At 37.7% G+C, this 22,879-nt stretch overlaps 1 protein-coding gene across 7 annotated transcripts in view; it reads left to right on the plus strand.

The window, feature by feature from the left end:
* ABCA12 (ATP binding cassette subfamily A member 12) overlaps positions 1 to 22,879 on the plus strand; it is a 172,280-nt gene that overhangs the window by 80,852 nt on the left and 68,549 nt on the right. For all 7 annotated transcript variants that reach the window (XM_036421478.2, XM_036421477.2, XM_036421476.2 and 4 more), the window contains 9 exons: positions 3,001 to 3,076; positions 6,959 to 7,077; positions 8,044 to 8,150; positions 14,120 to 14,376; positions 15,072 to 15,184; positions 16,413 to 16,537; positions 18,386 to 18,559; positions 21,683 to 21,847; positions 22,170 to 22,380. In XM_036421478.2, coding sequence (XP_036277371.1) covers positions 3,001 to 3,076; positions 6,959 to 7,077; positions 8,044 to 8,150; positions 14,120 to 14,376; positions 15,072 to 15,184; positions 16,413 to 16,537; positions 18,386 to 18,559; positions 21,683 to 21,847; positions 22,170 to 22,380 — 1,347 coding nt within the window. The remainder of the gene's footprint in view (positions 1 to 3,000; positions 3,077 to 6,958; positions 7,078 to 8,043; positions 8,151 to 14,119; positions 14,377 to 15,071; positions 15,185 to 16,412; positions 16,538 to 18,385; positions 18,560 to 21,682; positions 21,848 to 22,169; positions 22,381 to 22,879) is intronic.

The raw sequence follows: 22,879 nt of genomic DNA on the forward strand, positions 1-22,879 counted from the left end.
AATCTTTCAGGAAACCTGAACTTGACACTGAGGGCTCAACCAGCGACCAACAGCTCCGGGGTCTCTGACACCAAGTCCAGCTGCTGCCACATTGCCAGGCCACCGAGCTCATTGTTCATGGCACTGCGCAGTATTTGTGAAGGGGGCACATCTTCTCCCGTGGCTTTGCCTTCAGTTGAGCTGGAGTGGGGTGGGATCCCCTAGCAGAGTGGCTGGGCCCTCTCTCACGTAGGACAGGGCTGATAGAGTTTTGGAAATTTCACACCACTCATTCAAAGAAAGCCAATAAAATGGTAGTATTTTTGTATCAATGGTAAGTGCTTTGCTATCTTAAGTCCCTTTTATCATCAAGACAACTCCATGAAATACAGTTATTAACCCATTTTTACAGACAAAGAAACTGAGGCAAAGGGAGGTGGTACATTCAGCAAGTAAAATTAAATCCTGGATTTATGTCCAAAGCCGGGTCCCTTGAGCTCTTTGCTAGAGGGCCTCGCTCATATTCACTCACTGGGACATTTACTCACTTGATTCCAGCATATCTCGTGCAAGCAGCTGCCACCACCAAACCTCAGAATGGCTCCACTTTCAGTCACGGGTGGAGTTGGACTTATTGGTCCAGATTCTGTCCTCATGATACATTTTCCCACAGCCCACCCCTCATCCTCCTCCACACACTGGTTTCTACAATCTTCTCCCCTCCCCATGTCTAGTTCTGACTCAACTTTGATTATGAACACACTTCCAGGTTTCTTCAGAAGCCGACTCAGCTCCCCTGAAAATGTGGAGATGCCCACAGACACTTGGGGAAAAGTTCATCTCCTAATTTCCTGTGTTGAGGAATCCAGTCCTCAGCTCGGCCTAAGCAAGGCTCCCTGCTTCGGAGTTCAGTGTTTAGCATTTCCATTTATAAACACTGAATTTTGAGAGCAAAGGTTACTTCTGTGACTCGCTGAAGTTTGCTCTTTTGCAAAGTAGTAAATTATATGAAATTATATCTTTAACTAGAAAGCCATTTTTACTAGTGAAAGGTTATCTGTGCACTAGATTACTTTGTATCTAGGGGCACCATTTTAAAATATGTCTAATTTTATAAACTAAAAACAGTAAAATCTCACTCTTTAAAGATCTGTAACATTTCCCACTTTGTTAAAGCCTATTTAGTGTAATATTTTCATCAGAATATTTTATAGTACAGAAGCAAAAGTGGCCAGAGGAAAAATGCCTACTAACATCAGGGCCAAGTCTATCATTGATGTGCAAAGTTAATTCTATTAGGTACTCATTTTAGTGGCCTGATAAGGAAGAGAATGCGGCATACCGGTATACAAATGCCAGGAAACATGCTCAGTATCACCTTGGCTTTCGAAGTGAGAAATATTTGGTCTCAGAAAAACGGCTTTATATACTTTTACATTGCAAAAGCATAAATCTCACCAGAGTCCTATCCTTGACTATTCTCTATGTAGATGCCAATAAATAATCAGTTTTACCATCCTTAATTAGGTTTATTTATCCTGCGAATCTTCACTCATGGTCCTTAAGCCCACTGATGCGTTGCTATCATTAGAGCAATAACATTCAGCTGCACCTTGAGCTGAATGCAAGAAAACTCCGCTCTGCTGAACAGGAAAACTGAAAAAGCCACTCTGCCCATGACTAGGGATGGTGAAAACATTACTCAAACGTGACTGATGCAGAGATAGACGAGGAGGTCTTCAATTCTGTGATTCTCTTTTACACCCATGCTAATTTAAATATGGCCCTGACCAGTTTGGCTCAGTGGATAGAGCAGCTGCCTGCGGACTGAAGGGTTCCAGGTTTAATTCTGGTCAAGGGCATGTACCTTGGTTGTGGGCACATCCCTAGTAGGAGGTTTGAGGAGGCAGCTGATCGATGTTTCTAACTCTATCCTTCTCCCTTCCTCTCTGTAAAAAAATCAATAAAATATATTTAAAAAAATAAATAAATAGACCACATGACCAGCACTGGGAAAGCACGGATGAGTGTACCGTTGTGCACCAGGACGTTTCAGAAAGCCATAGGACACCCCAACTAGGGACAATGGGAGAACTATTAGTGCTGGTAATAAAATTTCCTATTGAAAGCAATTAGGCTCTGAAACATATTAAATTATTGATAAGAAATAAGTTGTGACAGAAGAGAAGACTGAAATAAGTGGTAGTGTTTTCCTAAAGGGGCTGAAGGAAAGCACTGGATTGATAATGTTTTTATTTATGCAGTAGTCATTTCAAATATTTTCACTTTGCATTTTTCATGCGAGTGCCACTGCACACTTACTGTTTAATGATAAAATGTCACTCGGAGAGCTGCATCAGCAACCTATTTGACTTCCAGGGGCAATTCTCATTGTTAAATTAGAACTTCACATATGGCTTCCAACAGACCCAACTCAGTGATTACCTTCCACACTCCAAACCTTCCTATTGTTTGAAACCACTCAGAATTCTGTCTAAATTGGCCAATTTGCATTCACAGCTGCATTCAATTGAAGTCAGAGGCTGCTTTTGGAAAGATGAAAAATGTCGATTAGTGATGACAGATGTTCCTAAGTTCTAGACAACTTAGGCAAAGAGAGCCCAGTGATCCATGACTGTAATTGGCTTCATTTGATTAACAAGTCACATGGTAGTCAATCTGGATTATACTATTCAAGAGTCATCGATGCATTCAGGTCTCAGGATAAAATATGTAAATGGTTTGATGCATAAAGAAAGAATTTGTTAGAAATGTGTGCACTTGACCATTAGAATTATTTTGACTAGTAGTCATCTATTTCTAATATCCTTCCCCTCCCCCCCCTTTTAACAAAAAGAGAGTAGACATCACTTATAAAATCCTTTGGAGAAAAATTCTGCAGATTTTCTGCATTCTCCCTACCCCCCGCCTTTCATTTGACCAGAAAAAATATCTGTTAAGAAATATAACTACTGTAAGGAAACATGTTAAACATTGACCTGTATAAATGTTTTCCTGTAGGCACCTCTGATAATGTGACGCATACGTGGAGTGAAGAAGATGCCCAGTCACTTTCTCCAAGCAGCCTGGCTGCACAGTAAGTCCTTTTCTGTTGGTCTGTTGTTTTTTTTTTCTAAATTGGTAGGCAACTTGGCTGAATCCATCAAAAACAATTCATAGGCACAATTCATTGATGCGTGTAAGACTATGGGATAGAAAAGTCCATTCTTGATTAATTAAAGGAAAGGATATAGTTGACGTGCATTAATGTTGGATCTCATTTCAATTCTCAGATTACATAACTAGATCCAACGTGTCCTTTCTGGATGGGTTGCCTTGTATCTCTGAGGGAATCTAGCTGCAGGTTCAACTTCCAGCCCTCGTTGAGGTTTTTCATCGTGAAAAATGTACAGCCTTCCAATGTTTTTGCATTACTATTTATTTCAGCTTTTAAAATAAAAGTGTTTCTTATGCCCAGTCACGGTAATGCGAAAATGTATGTGCTTCAGGAGTATTCCAGGAGCAAACCTGTTTGTAAGGAATTTAATATTGGACTCTGATTGGGGCATGCAAATATGCCGTCCCGGATACAGGCAGGGGTCAGGACAGCAGCAACCTTGGCTTCTAAGGGCCATTAATGTAAGTGTTGCCCTGTAGTGACTGTAACAGGTATTGTAGGAAGTGCAAGCAGTTGCCTGGTGAAGCTGATTGAAGTAAATTTCTACCTCCAGGCACATTTAGAGACTAGATGGCCTGCTATGTTAAGGTTGTTTAGGCTTGATGAATATATTATTGATTTTTTTTTTTTACTTTAGTCCCAAAGGATACATTTTTATGCTAATGGAAATTTGTACAAATTAAAAAAAAAATAGTAAGTCTTATTTGTCAGCATTAATGCTTTTCTAAAATAAAATGCTCTTAGTTGTTTATAGTACTTCTATAATTGAACAAAAAGTTCTCCAATTCTGGGTAATTCTAGGCAAAAGCCCCCCATAACCCACCATCTCTTGTGTCTGCCCCCACCTCTCTTCACCTCTAAAGGAGCGGAATCAAATGCTTCTCCCAGAGCAATCGAGCAGCCTGGGACATTCCCCTTTGCTAGGCTGCCACGCTCCAAATAGTCTTTTATAGCCATCAGAAAAAAATTTTTTAAAAGCCTTGAATTGAGACAACTGAATGGTTATTGCTAAGGCCAGGTATCTTTACCGGAGCCTCGAGGCATCCATAGCATTGGGAATGCTAGCACTGAAGACCTGCACATTCTACAGTAAACATAGTTAGCTGCTGACAGCTGTCTGACAGTTTATTAGGAAGAATTCAATACTTTTAAGATAGTTCTTGGTGAGATTGATAAAATAAAGGGATTTTTTTATTTTTTATTTTTTTTATTTGGACTTCCTTTCCATTCCCATTTTAAAATAATCCCAGCGTGGCATTATTTGGCATAAAATTAAAAACTCTTGGTCCAGAATTTTCTAAAGAAAGCTGCTCAAGAACATTTTTTCTTAGCTCTTCCTTCTCCTCATTATTTTTGTGCTAAAATTATTGTTTTTATTATTGTTACTAGATGCCTGGCACAGGAAATGTGTGTGGGGGTATGGTTCCTAGGCCTGGCCTGCCATCAGGGCCATCTTCCCTGTTGCCAGCAGCCAGCCCTGCCCCCTCCCACCTCTCAGCCCTGGTTCCCTGTTCCCCATCAGGCGACTCAAATCTGTGGGCTGGGGGAAAGAGACCAAGCTGTGATCAGTGCACCTCATAGGGACTAGTCCAGCAGTTGTTCTGCCATTGGGGTCAATTTGCATATTACCCTTTTATTATATAGGATTGATGTGTGTGTGTGTGTGTACTAGTATGTGTGTATGTGCACACTCATTCATGCACACATCTGCTAGCTTGTCTTCTTGTAAGCATGATTGAGAAGTAGATAGAATTATATAGAAAAGATCCATATATTAAATTGTTTGAAAAAATAATTGGATGTTTATGCCAGGACAGTGGCACATAGATATGGAATCTTAATTTGGGGAGTATATTAAATCCAATCTCAAAAATCTTATCAATCAAATATTCTTTAGGAAACTAAGAGAATGGCTTAGGTAATATTTCAAGGTCACTTCTAGTACAGCATTTTTTATTTTATTTTAAGCTTGAAATTTTATCATGAGAATCTTCCATGCCACTCCATTTAGAAGGTTAGGCCAATATTTTGCTATTGAGTGCTGCACTGGGATGGGAATGGCTCTATGCTATAATAACTGTGACAGAAAAGAAGACAAACACAAAAGAAAGAAAGGCAATAGCTAAGAGAGAGCCTCTGTTCAAAAAAAAAAAAAAATGCCTAAGCGAAAGCAACAGGTTTTGGGAATGGTTGCTGTTGTTTTTAATATGAAGGCTCTGGATTGTACTGAAATGAGGATCAGCCATCTGATCAATTAGCTGTACTCTGTCTGCCAAGTTAGAGACTTTTCTTGAGATAGATTTTTTTGAAGTTCCTCAAGGACCCAGTGTTGTTAACCCACATCTAAAAGCACTCTGAAACTTCTTTAGTGCTAATGTTTACATTTCCTTACATGTTTCCTATCCATGCCAGGATACGACTCTTCCCTTTGTATTTGAAAATCAAAGTTAAACACATCTGACAAAAGTAGTTAATTTGTATATTGTACAGTTTGATTCAAAATAGATTGCCCCAAAGCAGTCATTGACATTTACTCTATCTCTACCATATAAAAATTCAACAGTAGACATTAATGGAAAGTTATAAAATAAAATAGAGAAACAGCCTCCTAGCTAAAGTGAAGGGCATGCATAACACACACATTTATTCACTGACATACATATACTCCCAAAATATAAGGCTATGTTTTCATATGCCAGTCAAAAAGAAACCATAAAGTGGTTAATTTGGGAACATTAAATTGGTTGTTTCTTTACATTTTTCCTTATCTTTTTTAATTTTTTGTTGAGTTTATTTGGGTGACACTGGTTAATAAAATTATACAGGTTTCAGGTGCACAATTTCACAACACATCATCTGTACATTGTATTGTGTGTTCATCACCCCACTTCAAGTCTCTGTCCATCATCATTTTTCCTTTCTTATCTTCTTCCACCTCTCTCTCCATCTCACCCCAGCAATCACTACACTATTGTCATGTTGAATTGGATATTTTTTTAAAAAGGAACATATACTGTTTAATTGGATGCCTCTCTTTCTCTTTAATAACAAAGAAATTATTTTTATAGAGAATTTTTATAGGTGTAAAGGATTTAGTAGATTATCTAGCCCCTTACACACTTTATTTTCAATTTTCTGTCTACACATGCAACCATAAAAATTGCAACTTGATTGACAAGAGAAGAAACTGAGGCATGGTGTGAGGTTGTAAGGTTTAGAGGGAAAAGAAAAAAAAAACCACACAAGACTCACAGGACATACTTTTATTGAAAAATTATATCCAGCCCATGACAGGCAGTGGTAGAGCGTCGACCTGTGAACCAAGTGGTCATGGTTCAATTCCTGCTCAGGTCACATGCCCGGGCTGCAGGCTCAATCCTGTTGGGGGGTGTGCAGGAGGCAGCTGATCAATAATTCTCTCTCATCATTGATTCCTCTCTCTCTCTCCCCCTCTCCCTTCCTCTCTGAAATCAAAGAAAACTATTTAAAACAAAACAAAACAAAACTATTGTTTATATGAAATCAAGTTTAACTAGGAGTTATGTATTTTTATCAGGCACCCGTAGCTCAGTGAGTTTTTCTGTCCCATAACTGTGCCTAAAATTATCTTGACATCACTGATGATTGAATATTAAAATAATTAAATACTTTGATGATTATGCCATGGAAAAAGTAAGTGCTCAGAGAAACCATAGTCCTGCTGCTTCACATGCCAACACCAGGCCCTCCAATGACCTCAACAAAATGGCTTTGCTTTGTTTCTATATGACCTAATTTACATATTCTCTTCCAATTCCATAGGCTCCTGCTGCTAGAGAATTTTGAAGATGCCCTCTTAAATATATCAGCAGATAGTCCTTACCTTCCTTACTTGGCATGTGTGAGAAATGTCACTGACAACTTGGCCAGGGGATCACAAGGTAATACTTCTCTTCACAGTCAAGGTGCTGCTCATGGTTCCTGATTCTGTTCTGAAGTAGTCTTTCAAGATGTTTGCTTAAAAAGGAAAGAATTTACACATCTTGTCTCCATATGCATCAGTTTTACTTTGACGGTTTGATATATGAAGGGAATAAGTAATCAGATTATTATGTTGTCCTCTTGCTCCTAGTACAAACTTTCCAAAGGCCCAGAGTTTTTAAGGGTTCACCTAACCCGTCATAACATTTTTTTGTGCCTTTGATAATCTCAATTATAAAAAGAAGAAGAAGAATGATCATAGCGACTTCCTAAAGCAGATATAAATTACATAAACAAAGGAATTTTTGTGGTAGAATATTTTTTACTTCCTACCTTTACCTACTTTATTTTCAGTTTTCTGCCTACATGTGCAACCATAAAAATTGCATTTAATCAAATGTGGTTTCCTTTCTTTTCCTTTAAAGAAAAAAAAATTTATGTTCTCAAAATTTATTGGAGATAGGTTTTCCCTTTTCCTACACCAAACACATTTTTGAGACTTAATGGCAAGCAAATAGCATAACAAATAATTATACACGGTCTCCGTTTAGCAGGCATGAATTAATTGAGGTTGCTGGGGCATGTTTGTATCACACTGATTATACAACCTATTCTCCCCAAACATTTCAACTTAATAGTACATCTAAAAGTCATAAACAAAAACAGTTCACAGAGAGCCAAAACTGCTTAGCAACTTGGCTAGAAATATTTCTGTCTCTAGGCAGAATACCTGAATATTTCTAAAATAGTGAACTCTGTAGTCTCCATTGTTCAAAAAAAGGTTACATTTTCACTCATCTTCTGTTTAGATTGAACTCGACTATTATTTTAGAAAAGCAATAAATTAGGATACAGGTATCTTTCAAATTCGTTTCCTAAATGACTTTGCAATTCACACCAAGTAACTCTTCTTCCCTCCTTTGCAGAAAATCTAAGACTCCTGCAGTCCACAATTCGATTTAAAAAATATTTTCTTCAAAATGGTTCCTATGAGGATTACTTCCCTTCACTTCCTGAAGTCCTAAAATCAAAAGTAAGCCCTAAAAGAAAAAAAAAAGAAAAAAACCTTAACCTTTTTTGTTGTCCTTTATCAAGATGGCTTTAGTTTAAGTTTTAAATCTGTATCTTCATAAATATGAGTCCTATTTGGACTCTAGATTCATGCTGGAAAACTGTGACAGAGTGTGCTGGTGTTATATAACAATATTTTGTGCTGATGTTTATAACAATATTTTGTTTTTAATCAATGCATGTCTTTGCATGAAATGACCCGTAAGAGCCGAGTTACAGTAAACATGCACATAAAAGAATGACTAATAATATGGTTATCTCATAAAGCTTCATGATTTAAAAAAGCATTCATAATATTATTTCTAATTTGAGTTGTCCTTTAGTTTTTAAAACTATAAAATTTATTTCAAAAGCTGATGTTTTAGACTTCACATTGTACAAAAAAACTCAGGAGTTTACTCACCTTATTTTTTATTGTTATCATCATAAGAAGAAACTAACAACATGTTAGAATGTATGACATTGAAGAAAGAGGAGAAAGCCACAACAAAAACTCAGACGTTTGCCTGAATTGGTTCATGTTTATTGGTCAATTATTTTTTGCTTAGCTCATGCATATAGTATGCAGGTTAGATGAAATTCACTTCATTTCTTAAAATAACTCTATTAAATTCTGAAAGCAGATTTCCTCGTAAGAACAGCAGTTTAATGTGATTTATGTAGCCAGGGATAAAGTAAAATTAGAACTGGTTTATTCAGGGCAAGCAAGATGCCTTGCTGTAGAGTCAACATGGTGTAATTAAGCAGACATCCAAATCATATGTCCATGAATATTGCAAATATATATGCTGGTTAGATTACCTACATTGACGTCCTCGTCTTCCACAAATCAACATTTCTAATGCACTTAATTTAGCACTGTCTTGATTTGTTTGTTCAAATGAGAAGGAAGTTGTGCATTCATCTGGAAAATTTCTACTCTTCTTCAAGGACAAGTTTAAATGTCATTTCAGTAATATTAGAGTATCACCTTTCTCCCTATTCCTCAGCCAGGATAATGACTTTGTGTGCATATCATATTTATCCATTCTTCCGTTCCATCTATCATCTACATTCACATAATACTAATCTAGTTCTTTAAAATACATCATCTCCATTTGTCCAATTTTTATAATCAATTGGAGAATGAAAAACAGCCCGATGACTATAACTCAGTGAGGTGAGCACTGCAGAATGCAGAAGGACAGGATTCTGTGTGTGGAGGTGGGATAGCTGAGTCAGATTTCAGAAGAGGGAGGTGGAGAGACAATTTCTTGGAGGAGATCATGTTTACTCTACATCTTGTAGGACTGTGTACAATGAAGCTACAATCCTACATTCCACACATAGAGACCTACATCTGTAAGAGACACGGGTTTCCTGGAGTCATGGTGTCCAGCTTGAGCAGAAGGTGCCTGTGGGAGAAGCTGGGCCCAGGTGACAAAGGCCTCTTTGTGCTTAGTCAGAGGGTTTGGATCTGAGGCTGGAAGTTGTGAATTTGAAGAAGGTGATATTTGCATTTTAGAAAGAGATCTCTCTGGGAGAATTGTGGGGGATAGATCGAAGGAAAGCAAAACAGGTGATTTTTGAAGTAACCTAAACAAAAATTGATACCAGGCACTATGTCAGTGGCAGAGAATGGGAAGGAAGAGACAGTTTCAGGCGTGTTGTTGGAGTTTGCGTTGACAGGAAATGGCAGCCAGTGAGGCGTGAGGCATAAAGAAGAATTTCTGATGATAGTGACATTTCTGGGTTTTGGAACTTACTACTTTGCACTATAATTTGCTGTGTAGGTAGAATCTGTTTCTCTCAATAGAGTGTAAACTCTGATTAAATTTTACCACTGCATCTCTAAAGCTCCTAGCACATAGTAGGAGCTTTTGACTGTTATGAATAAATGAGGGTGCTAAAACAGAGCCCTGGCAATGCAATTGTGTTAGCTGGGCAGTTACTCACTGTAGTTCTCAACTTGTGAACGTAACCAATATACAATATACAATATATAATATACACTGGGAAAACGGAAACCAAGCATTCCAATCTTTTAGAGTAACAGAATGGGAATAGAGCTAAGAATAATTAAAAGCAGCATCCACATTTTTAATGTACTGTTCTACTAGAGGGTTTTATTAAGAAAAAATTCTAGAAGCATAGAAATAAACTACAATTTTATCCCTTGGGTAGAAAATTTATAAAGCATGGTGGTGTTTGCCATTGACAAAACCATTCATTCCAAGACTATTAGCTCTGTGAGGAATGTTGCTAAGTCTGTCCATTTAGTGTCATATCCTCTGTACCTGATGCAGTGTCTGACTCATGGAAAAATATTCAGTGCGTACCATTGAAAGAATGAAGACAAACTCCTAGAACTTTACAATAAGAGGTGCCTTCACTTCCCTGATTTGCCTGCCATTGGTTGGTGGCTTTTCCTTCTTTCCCATCCCTTGGTTCTAGCCCTACTCTACTCTAGAACTTTATGTTTTCTCATCCCTTAGTTGTTTGTTTTATGACTTTTTCTTTCCATTCTCTTTGGTGGAAAGGATAAATAAATGATGTAGATATTCTCCATAGTGGGAAGAAATATAGATAACATAATATTTTTACTGTAACACTTTTACATCTTCAAGTAGTCCCCTTCCCCCTGCAAATAGGCCAGGAGTATTGCTGGTTTATCATTTTATGCTTACAATATTTTGAGCTGAACACCATCATGTCACTTACAATCCTGATTCAGATGCATTTGGGTCCCATAGGCACTGGGGAATCTAGTTGCAGAGGGACAAAGAGTTAGTTATGGGTCATTGTTCAAGTGTAGGCCTGAGCCCTTATGAGGCAGGGTGGTGATAAAGGAGAGGGGGCCTTACCTGAGGCTTTTGACAGACCTGCAATCTGGACTTGTCACATACTTTTGAAGAAAGAATTTTAATTCTCTGACTTGATGTTGATTATTAATGACCCATGTATCTTCAAATTTTTAATGTGTGCATGAACAAATTTTAGAAGATGGTTGTAAATAACGACAAATACTAAGTCACCAGCATGCTACTTCTTAGTAGATGTGCCTCACTGTGCATTCTACGGTATTAACCTTGAGTTAAATCTTTTCTTTTTATATATATACTTTATTGATTTTTTTATAGAGAGGAAGCAAGAGAGATAGAGAGTTAGAAACATTGATGAGAGAGAATCATCGATCAGCTGCCTCTTGCATACCCCCCACTAAGGATGTGCCCGAAACCAAGGTACATGCCTTTGACCGGAATCGAACTTGGGACCCTTCAGTCCACAGGCCAACACTCTATCCACCTAGCCAAACCATTTTCGGCAGGTTAAATCTTTATTTCAGAGGACCAAAGCCACTTCAATAGCATGGCTAGATTTCCATTTCACTTCTATTACTTTTAGCTTGTCAAGTCAAAATTGCACTATGTGGACTTTTATTGGGTTCTCATACATGTATGCTAAAGTTGCCATTTAAAAAATATATTTTGGTCTCTAGGAAGGAGAATAAGTCATTTAAATAGACTATACCCTCCAATGCTCAATTAAAATAAACATATTGAGCTACCAGTATTTATTCTTTTATTTATTAAATCATTAAAATAAAGGTAGGTGGAGGATGTGGCAGGAAGGATTCATTAAAAGTTCTATTCATTAAAAGTTCAAGCATATCTATTATCTGGAAAATCAAAGGGAGGAACAGAGTGGCGAACATGTAGTTACAGCTGGTAATTATTGGATCTATTACAAAATGGAAAATTTCTCATGGTAATAAGACTAGTAAGTAGAATTTTAATACATATTTGACCATTTCAGATAGTTCAAACCCAGAAGTCAATTAGGATATTAAATACAGTTGAAAACAGGCCAATAGTATTTGCTAAGATGATTGGTGTTTAATTGCAGCTGCCTGCATGTTGTTAATATAAACCTCTCATCAAAGACACATCCTTGTGCTTATTCCATTTGATACATGGGAAGAAATGTTCCAAACATTTGTCTGTATTATAAAACAATTCATTTCTGTCAAAATGCAACTTCTTATTAAAAACTGAGCTGCAACCCTACCTGGTTTGGCTCAGTGGATAGAGCATTGGCCTGGAAAACTGAAATGTCCTGGGTTCAATTCTGGTCAAGGGCAGGTACCTTGGTTTCAGGCTCAGTCCTGGTGCATGCAGCAGGCAACCAAGTGATGTGTCTCTCTCACATTGATGTTCTTCACTCTCTCTCTCTGTCTCTTCCCCTTTCCTTCCATTCCCTCTGAAAATCAATGGAAAAATAACCTCAGGTAAAGATTAACAAAAACAAAATAAAACAAAAAGCCACTGAGCTGCAGTGAATGACGCATATTTGACTTTCTAAAAGGAATAGCTCTAGGGTAGCTTGGCAAGCACAATAGAACTGGCTTGCCTGGAGGCATAATTTTCTCCTCCAGGAAGTATGATTTGGGGATGTATCCTCAAAAAATGAGCTGTGTGTAGTGAACTTTATTGAATATAGGTGACAAGACAGGAAATTAGTTGATTTCCACTTTTCTCCTTTTCTTTTGTGTGTGGGGTTTTATCCTCTTTAAAAACACTTTTGTCCCATAGAATAAATGGACCTAGTTTTCCTCAATAGATAAAGGGTAAAAGATACTGTTGATGTCAATGCATACACTTCTCATGACCAAGGTGTATTTCAGCCCATATTTTAAATGCAGTCTTATTAAAATGCATGTGATTCTCAGGCTGCAGTTAAAAAGGCCTTTTCTTATCCATTATTGTTTTGTTTTTTTTATAGTGTTAAAATACACATAACATAAAATTTACCACTTTAACCAATTTTAACGGTACAGTTCAGTCTTGTTAAATGCTTCCACACCGTTGTGCAATTATCTCCAGAATCCTTTCCATCTTGCAAAACTGAAACTGTACCCACTAAACAACCCCACATCTTCCCCCTACCCCGTCCCCCCTACCCCCCCCCCCCCCCCCACCGCCAGTCCCTGGAAACCCACAGTTCTACTTCCTGCTGCTATGAATTTTACTACTCTAGGTAACTTATATAAGTAGAATCATCTGTAATTATCTTTCTTTGGCTGGCTTACTCCACTTGGTATAATGTCCTCAAGGCTTATTCATGTTGTAGCATGTTTCAGAATTTCTTTCCTTGTTAAGACTGGATAATATTCAGTTGCATGTATAGATCACATATGTTTCATCCATTCACCTGGCAGTGGACATTTGGGCTACTTCCAGCTCTTGGCTGTTGTGACTAATGCTGCCCTGAACAACTAGCTGTCCGAAATCCAACTTTCAATACTTTGGGGTATATACATAGAAGTAGATTATGTGATACTTCTGTTTTTTAATTTTTTGAGGAACCACCATATTGTTTTCCATACTGACTGCATTATTTTACCTTCCCACAAGCAGTGCACACGTATTCTAATGTCTCCATATCTTTGTCAACACTTGTTATTTTCTGTTTTGTTTTTGTTTTTGTTTTGTTTTGGGGGATTAAAAAGAAATAGTAGCCATCTTAATGGGTGTGAGGAAGAAAGACTTTAAAGTTCCAAACCAAGCTTGCTTTGCTATCTTCCCTTACTTGTGATTTAACATACAAACTGAAATGTAAAATGAGTTTAAGTATTTGAGGTTTAAATGGACAAAGCTAAGTGACATCTTTTTAAACTGTGACTCTACAAGATACTAGTATTAATGCAGTTGGGAAACATAAGTCTGATAGGTTCAAAAGTTTTACAAAATTCTTAAGAGAACAATAAAATTACATGAGAGAAAATAGTGCTTTGTGGAAAAACTGTGCTAAGTGCCAAATAACTAGCCACATGTAACTTTTTTATTTTTTATTTTTTTTTAAGTAAGTCACTTTCAGTTGCTTGTTATCAATGACCAAGGGTTTAGGATAATGTGACTGACCTATTTATCACTCTTTCCCCTTTCTGGAAAGGTGTCTCAGCTTCGAAACTTGACCGAACTTCTTTGTGAGCCTGAAACTTTCAGTTCAGTGGAGAAAATGTGCCAGCTCTCCGGCATGAGCTTCAGGGGCCTGTGTGAAGAGAGTGCGTTCCATGTGCAGCTCCTCGAAGCAGCGGAGCTGGGCACCGAAATAGCCACCAGTTTACTGTACCAGGACAACATCCTATCCAAAAATCTGAAGGACCTGCTTACTGGGGATTCAATCAAAATTAATTTAAATATGGATCAGTAAGTTTTTCCATTGTCTTCCTCCTTGGTGAAATCCCTTCTCAAATTATTATTATTATTACTAGAGGCCCAGTACACAAAATTCTTGCATGGGGTGGGGGGTTTTCCTTAGCCCAGCCTGCACCCTCTCCAATCTGGACCCCTTGGGGGTGTCTCACTGCCGATTTAGGCCCCATCACCTGCTGTCAGACATCACTCTCACAATCCAGGACCGCTGGCTCCTAACTGCTCATCTGCTTGCCTGCCTGATGGCCCCGACTGCCCCACCCCCACCCCCCGCCAGCCTGATCACCCCCAACTCCCTTCCCCCTGTCAGCCTGGCTGCTCTAGACAGCCTGCTGTTCTGTTGTCTGTCCAGTTGTTTTGGTCATGATGGGCCTCTGGCTTTTTATATATTAGGATTAATCCTCACTTGAGGATATTTTTCCCCATTGATTTTTTAGAATGGAAGGGAGGGAGGAGAGAGAGAGAAACATTGATGTGAGAGGCACATCCATTAGTTGCCTCCCACACATGCCCCCCTGGGACTAGAGATCAAACCTGCAACTGCGGTAACGTGCCCTTGATAGAGAATCCAAACCACAACCCTTTCTTTGAGGGCTGACACTCTACCCACTGGACAAAACCGGCCAGAATCCTTCTCAATTTATTGAAATGCCTGGTCTGATTTTCTCTTCTCTTCTGTTCTGTTCAAGGTTCCTAGAACAAGCGTTGCAAATGAATTACCTGGAAAATATTACACGATTAATACCGGCCATCGAAGCCACACTGCATGTCAATCACAGCGCAGACACTTCCGAAAAACCAGGTGTGTCTTCGTCCACATGTGAATGCTGCCTTATTAGAATGCATGTTTTCTTCATGCTGCAGTTTAAGAAAGCCTTTTCTGAAGTTCCCTACAGAGCCTGCTTTGTAGCTGCTCTTTCATTTCAGAAACCTGAGGCTTTCAAATATGGTTACTCAACTAAAGCAAAAACTCAGAAAAAGCTAGCAGAGAATGAAACAGGGAAATCTGATTTTGCAGTGAAAAGGTCTCCAAACATTTAACTAGTTAGACCATTTATTTATCTTTTGTTTCTCTGATATATCAAAGTGCATTAGATAGCCCATTGAGAAAGCTAGGATGAAATTTATTTACTTTCGTAAGGATAACATGATTTTAAAAATAAAATAGATGCACTGCTCTCTACAGAAATCTCAATTCGGAACCTCCTGTTAGTATTCTGAGCACGCTGCATCATGCAATACGCTTCTCCTTTGCATAATACCTCAATACCGAAAAGAAAGGCATTCAGAATTTTGGACAACAGGCAGCAAAATTGGAAGGGCACTGAGTCCAAAAATAAAGACCGAGTATTTGCATGAGGGACACTTCATAAAGAAGTCGCAAGGTATTTGCAGAATGGAGATCACCATCTGCCAAAGTAAAGTAAAAATACCGTGCATTAAATGACCCAGATATGAAGTAATTATAATAGCTGTCCTAAAAAAGGTTTAAAGTGAAACACAATCTATTTAAAAGTGAGACAATGATTGTGAAAACTCTTTATAAACTGCAGGGTGCTGGGCAAAGTTAAGGGAGACTGCCCTGTGCCGTGTGGCCTTGTGTTATGGATTTAACAAACCTTGCCCTAAGTTGACAACATTATATGATTCGAGGTTCAAAAGTATTCTAAATTTGTGGGATGCTTTAAATTAAATAGAGGGGTGTATATTTAGTGTACTATGTGATCAGAAACAGTGAGGAAACTATGTCTTCTTTGAATGAACCTTGAATTGTAGACTCTACAGAACATAGAGCAATCTGTTGCCGTAGGTTGATGATATGGTAATAAGAACAAGTCTAAATCAGATAGAAATACATCCTAAAGATGCAAATTTTGCCCACACTGGGAGAAATCTGTTCCTGACACAAGGCATATATGTTGACTATATGTTTTAGTCAAGAAGGTTTCTCTGTGTTGGTATGACTAACAAAATTACATTGCAATCAGCATGTGAGTTTCTTCTTTTTCTCCCCCTCCGCCCCTTTGCAGGTCAGTTAATAGGAATGTTTAAAAATGTTGAAGAGCTGAAAGAAGAACTAAGGAGAAGGACAGGAATGTCCAATCGAAGTATCGACAATTTGCTGGCCATTCCTATCCCGGATAACAGAGCTGAGGTGGGGAAGGATGTATCTGTACTTACCTCCAGTTTCTAAAAGTCTCAGTAGTATTTAATGTTTGTTGAACATTTGTCAGTAAAATACTGAGTAGTTGAATGTAAATCTGGTGAATTTTCCACACAAGTGATAAAATTGGAGGTCTGTCTTAAGTGAAGATGAAGAAAATTCCTGAAGCCAGAATATTATCACTTTCTGTTCCTTTCCCTCTGGTCTTCTTTTCCTTCCTCTTACCTCCTTGTTCCTCTCCTTTTCTTTGCCCCCAGATGGTTTTCTTAAATAATGGTGCCCTCTGTTATTTAATATTCACAATCACATGTTATCAAAGGTAACTTTGCATTATAATTTTCTATTATGATGATATCAAAGTAAAGTTTCAGTAACCTAGTTAGGGGTCAAAAACAGAGACTAATTTGTAAAAATTAAAATGAAAGTAAATATTTGAACTTAAAAGTCCCAAGATAAGATGTAGTATATAACATAGATATGGGCAAAGGGAGTTTGTGTAAGTTTGTGAGTGTAGTAAACATTTATTTTTGGTGTGAAAATGAATAATGTCATTTACTCAGAGGCTGGTAAGAGGGTTTTCCACTTGAAATCTCTTCTCTTTTATCCCCTTTCAAGTCCATTGTCTGGAAGCATCATAGAAATTTTCCAAAAGAGCTGCAGAGCTTACGGCCTCATCCATCCCAAACTCACGTGTGACAGCGTGTGTCATTTCTGAGCACAGCTCAGCCATCCTCCAGTATTGGATAATGTCTTTTCCAAAAGCCTGTAAATGCTGCTTCTGGATAGTGTTTATGTTTACTTGTGTCATGTTAATTGGTTACCCAATACAAACCTTAGAACTGCTTGCCTGCACCTTTTCCTCTTGTTTGAGCAAATAATTTTCATTCACTTTTTCCCTTTGATCTCGCCTCTTGCTCATTGATCCTAAGACCTGATTTCAGCAATCGTGTTTTAGGCTTCTGAAGAGCAGCTTCATTCTAATGCCTTAGAGCATGTAAATGGAGAGCATGCGTGTTATTGCTTTCAAAAGGAAGGAGAGACACATTTCCCTTTATTTCATAAACTTTTCTCTTTATTTCATTTTGGTGGCAATAGAGATGACTCCTCATTTCTCATATTAACACCTCACTTCTCACACCAGCATTGCTGTCCATGATGACAAGAGTTCATTGTACAGGATTATAACTTTCAATGATGATAAAAACAAAATGCAATTTGAATAAACTAAGGTTAAAATTTAAAGGCAGCATGGATCTTAACTTAGTATTTCCCCCAAATTTACTCCAAATCAATTATTTTTCTTGGTGCCATCATTCTCCCAGGTGTGCAATCAATAAATCATCACAGACCCATCTCTGTCTCTTTTCACAGCTTATTCCTTAAGCTTTCCAGTGAACTGAGAGCTTACTGTAGTGTTATTTATAGTAATTAGTGCTTTAAATACGTATTTGCTTTTGAGGATAATGTCGTATTTTAAAAAATATGTTCTCTATTCTGCAACCCTTTTCTTTCTTTTTTTTTTACTTTTTTTTTTTTTTTTTTTTACTTTTTATATTTTTATTGATTTCAGTGAGGAAAGGGGAGGGAGAGAAACATCAATGAAGAGAGAGAATCATTGATCAGCTACCTCCTGCATGCCCCTTACTGGGAACTGAGCCTGCAACCAGACATCGAACCGTGATCATCTAACTCATAGGTCGATGCTCAACCACCACGCTACTCTCTCTGGGCTGTCATATTTTGTAATGAAGACTAAGAGTATAAGAAAAACCTCTCAGAATGGACAGATGGCTCTCGAAGGGTTCACGGCTAAAATCTTTTTCTTCCTCCAACTGGCAGATTATTTCTCGTGTGTTCTGGTTGCATTCTTGTGGTGCTAACAGGACCAATCCCAAACTGGAGGATGCTATGGAGGAATTCTGCAGCCTGCCGCTTTCCGAGAGGTCCCGCCAGTCCTACCTCATCGGGCTCACTCTGCTGCACTACCTAGACATTTACAACTTCACATACAAGGCGAGTTGCTGCTGATGAAATATTTTTATATTCATACTTTAGTATCAAAATATTTGGTTACACATGTATGCTCTTTGATACTGTAAGGAATGAAATTCACTTATATAGCTTGTGAAATTATAGCTTTATGTTACAGTGAAATGGGACTTTAGAGATCAAATATGGCAAATTTGCACATTTATAGATGAGGAAATGAATATTATTACCCCTTTAACTCTTAGTTTGTGTATCCAAGGCCAGGAATTAAGTTTAATATATCCTATATTAACATGTAAAATATAAATGCTATAATTTTTTACAGTGAATAAGCATTAATTTGGTAAGATAAAAATAAAAACTAGAACAGTTATTTTTTCAAGTAAAAGAATAAAGAGTTTTTGGTATTTTTTTTTAATTAGTGTTTTCCTCATCAGTTTAGAAAGACACTATCGTTAGTCATTCATTAGAACAAAACAAATGGTCACTATTAGGGATTAGTAAAGGCACCAATGACTCCATCTTGCAATAAGTGGATGCTTTGTAAGTACTTATTTAATAAAATTAAAAAAAAAGAAAGAAAATATAAACGTAAGAAACTTAAGCCCTTTGATCACCCAAATCTAGAGTAAAAAATATTTATATGTTATTGAAAACACTGGGAAAAAATGTCCCACTCTTTTGGTAAAAAAAAATCAAAACGAACAGAGCTGACTTATATTGTTGAAACACAGCAGTCTACATGTAAATAATCCTTTTCTGAATGATCACTACCCCACACCTATATTCTGCAAGGACCTCCTTTCTGGCCTCCCTGCTGTCACACTTACCCTACTCCCTCCCTTCCCTCCACCATCCCTAAGCAGCCAGAGTGATCCTTTAAAAACTGAGTTAAATTATGTCACACCTGTGTTCAACCTTCCAGTGGCTCCCCATTTTATTCAAGTAACCCTCCTCCCCCAAGCCCTACAAGGGCCCCGTAATCTGTACAACCCCTTTCCATCTCTGAAGTTCTGTTTCCTACTTGGCCACTCCCAAGGCCAAGGCTGCTGTGTGGACGGCTGAGCGAGGCCCCTTCACATGATTTGCAGGGCTGTTTGTCTTATTCACACTGACCTCTGTAAGGCCTACGCTGATCTCCTTATGTAAGCCTTACCTGTAGCACTCTTAGATCCTTTCTTTCTTTTTTTAAAATATATTTTTATTGATTTTTTACAGAGAGAAAGGTAGAGAGAGAGAGTTAGAAACATTGATGAGAGAGAGACATTGAACAGCTGCCTCCTGCACACCCCCCACTGGAGATGTGCCCGCAACCAAGGTACATGCCCTTGACCGGAATCGAACCTGGGACCTTTCAGTCCACAGGCCTACGCTCTATCCACTGAACCAAAACCAGTATCAGCTCAGATCTCCTTTTCTTGCTCTATTCGTTTTCTATTGCCCTTCCAGAATAATACTATAGCTTTTATTTAATATTTATTTGTATTATTTATTTCTTATCTACCCCCACTAGGATATAAGCTCTGTAGGTACTCTTTGCTCACTGAAACATCTCAAATGCCATGAACAGAGCCTGGCCTACAGGAAAATTTCAGAAAATACTCTCTAACTAAACAAATGGTTATTTTTACATAAACTATAAATAATCTCACAAGCGTATGAAGTGATATCATTAATTTTGTTCATCTAAAATGTTCATCCTCATTTTAGAATGCCTCTGCAGGGAAGATATCAAACATTTCTTGTTGAATCTAGTAATTAAGCATGTGCATTTGACAAGCTGAAGACCATACTTATTTTGCAAACAAAAGTAATAAAAACAAAATTATTTTTAAAAAATTTCTCATCATTAGTCAAGTTATTTTAAACTAGGGGTGTCTAGACTTTTGATTCTACTTTAGAAAAAATGGATGGCAGTTAGTAGCTGTGCTATGGAGGAGCTATGTCTTCATGATATCTTTCCAACTAAATACTGTGCCCATATGGGAGTTTATTTCTCCCTTGCACCTGCCAAGAGTTTTCCTTCCTAATGGACCTCATATGTCCACTCCTCCCTATCCCCGAGTCTATAACCTTCTTCTCCTTATTGTTTTATCATTTGTTCTTTCTCTTCTTTGGGATTCTATCTTAGAAAGACCCCATTTTATTTCTTAGCTAAAATCTAGCTCCTCATATCCCCCAGCCTTTTGTTGTTGACTTATTTGATATCTGTTCCTCCTCTTAGACCAAAGCTCTCTTATTGGAAAGAGGATGCCAATTTGTGCACCACTGTATACCCATCATCTTGCCCAGTGCTGGGAACGTAGTAGGCATTCAGTTAATGTTTGTTTAATAAATAAATGAATGAGAGGATAAAATGACTTTAAATTTTTGAAATATTTTCATTGTTGTTTTTTTTTCTGCAACAGAAATGCATTTGTGATTCTGATTAAGCCTGATAAAGCACATGAGCTTTTGACAATTTTCTGCTTTTCAGGAGCACATTACGTGATATTGAGCAATAGTATATATGAAGAAGTATGTGATTGATATTTACCTTACTTTTTAAATGATTTTTGGGGAAACTTTATTGAGGACTATTATATTTAGGTAGCATAAAATTCACTCGAGTATACAATTAAATTTTTTTAGTAAATATGAAAAAATTGTGCAATTATTAACACAATCTAATTATAGAACATTTCCATCATTTCCAAAAGAAACCTGTATCCATTTGCAGTCACTTCTCATTTTGACCTTTAGCCAAACATTTTCCTTGTTTTTTAGATCCTTCAATAGAAATTGAAATATACAGTACGTGGTCTTTTTGTCTGGGTCTTTTCACTTAGTGTAATATTTTTTTAGTTCAATCCATGTTGTAACATATGTTAGTGTTTCACTTTAAATTGCCAAATAGTATTTCAATTTAAAGCTACATATTTTATCCACTCATTTGGATTGTTTCCACCTGTTGGCTATTGTGAGTAATGATGCTATGAACGCTCAAAACTTTGTGTGGACATGCGTTTTCATTTCTCTCAGGTAAATTTATGTTTAACCATTTAATAAACTTTCAAAATGTTTTCCAAATTTAATATTCTCACCAATAGTGTGTGAAGGTTCTGGTTTCTCCACATACATAATTTCTTTTTATTCTGTTTCTGTTAGGTGATTTTCCCTCGGGAAGATCAAAAGCCAGTCGAGAAGATGATAGAACTCTTCATAAAGCTAAAAGGCATTCTCAACCAGCTGGCTTCCGGCACCCGTCCGCTGCTCAGCAAAATGAGGTCCCTGAAGCAAATGCACCTGCCTAGAAGTGTCCCCTTAACACAGGTAGAAGACACCCAATAGTGTTCTCGTCAGAAAACTCCTTCTGCCACATTAACATTTATTTGGAATTAGTTATAATGCATTATTATAAATAAAGTATACTACAAAAAAATCTTCTGCAGGAGAACTCTTCTACTCCAGCAAACATTTTGATCACCTAATTTGGTGAGGTTTAAAATTCGGCATTTACATTTGGGATGCACTTTTAAAACAATTATGGAAACTAGAAGACTACTCTAAGTTTGGCCAGGTTTTCTTCTTTATTGTTTTCAGTAACATGTGTAGCTCATGTCATATTCATACATCATGGATTTTGATCTCACAGGCAATGTCCAGAAGCAACCGGATGAGCACAGCTCAGGGGTCATTCAGTACCATCTCCCAAGCCCTGTGCTCCCAAGGAATCACCACCGAGTACCTGACCGCCTTGCTGCCCTCATCCCAGAGGCAGAAAGGCAACCACACCAAAGACTTTCTGACTTACAAATTAAGTAAAGAGGAAATTGCTGAGAAATATGGAATTCCCATACATACCAGTGAGTAAACTTCCATATCAGCATGGCAATGTCTTCTAACAACGTTGTCTGCTATATCTTACCCTTTTGTAATAAATGGTTGGCTTCTTCCAAGTATAAAAATAGAAAACGTTTGTACAGCACTTATCACATGTCAAGCATGTTATGCATATTAGCTAACTCATTCTTCACAACTATCTATGAGATATTTGTGTCTCCATCTTAGGAAGAGTATGGGAGGCACAAAAAGATGAAGGAATCTGGTCATGGTCACCCAACTTGGAAATATCAGAGTTGTGATTTGAGCCCAGGCGTTCTGCTGCAAAGTCTAGTCACTAAACCCCAACACGAAGCATTTGTCAGTCATACTTATATATTCCTTGACAATACATAACATAAAACACACACACCTTAAATCTGCTCAGTCCATATTTTTTCTTAATGTCCTAGAACTAGAAATTTGCATCAGCATATAGGAGGAGTTGCAGGAATGCAGCAGAAGCATGGACATTTAGTGGCA

The sequence above is a fragment of the Pipistrellus kuhlii genome, unplaced genomic scaffold (genome assembly GCF_014108245.1).
Source record: "Pipistrellus kuhlii isolate mPipKuh1 unplaced genomic scaffold, mPipKuh1.p scaffold_m20_p_7, whole genome shotgun sequence".
NCBI lineage: Eukaryota > Metazoa > Chordata > Mammalia > Chiroptera > Vespertilionidae > Pipistrellus > Pipistrellus kuhlii.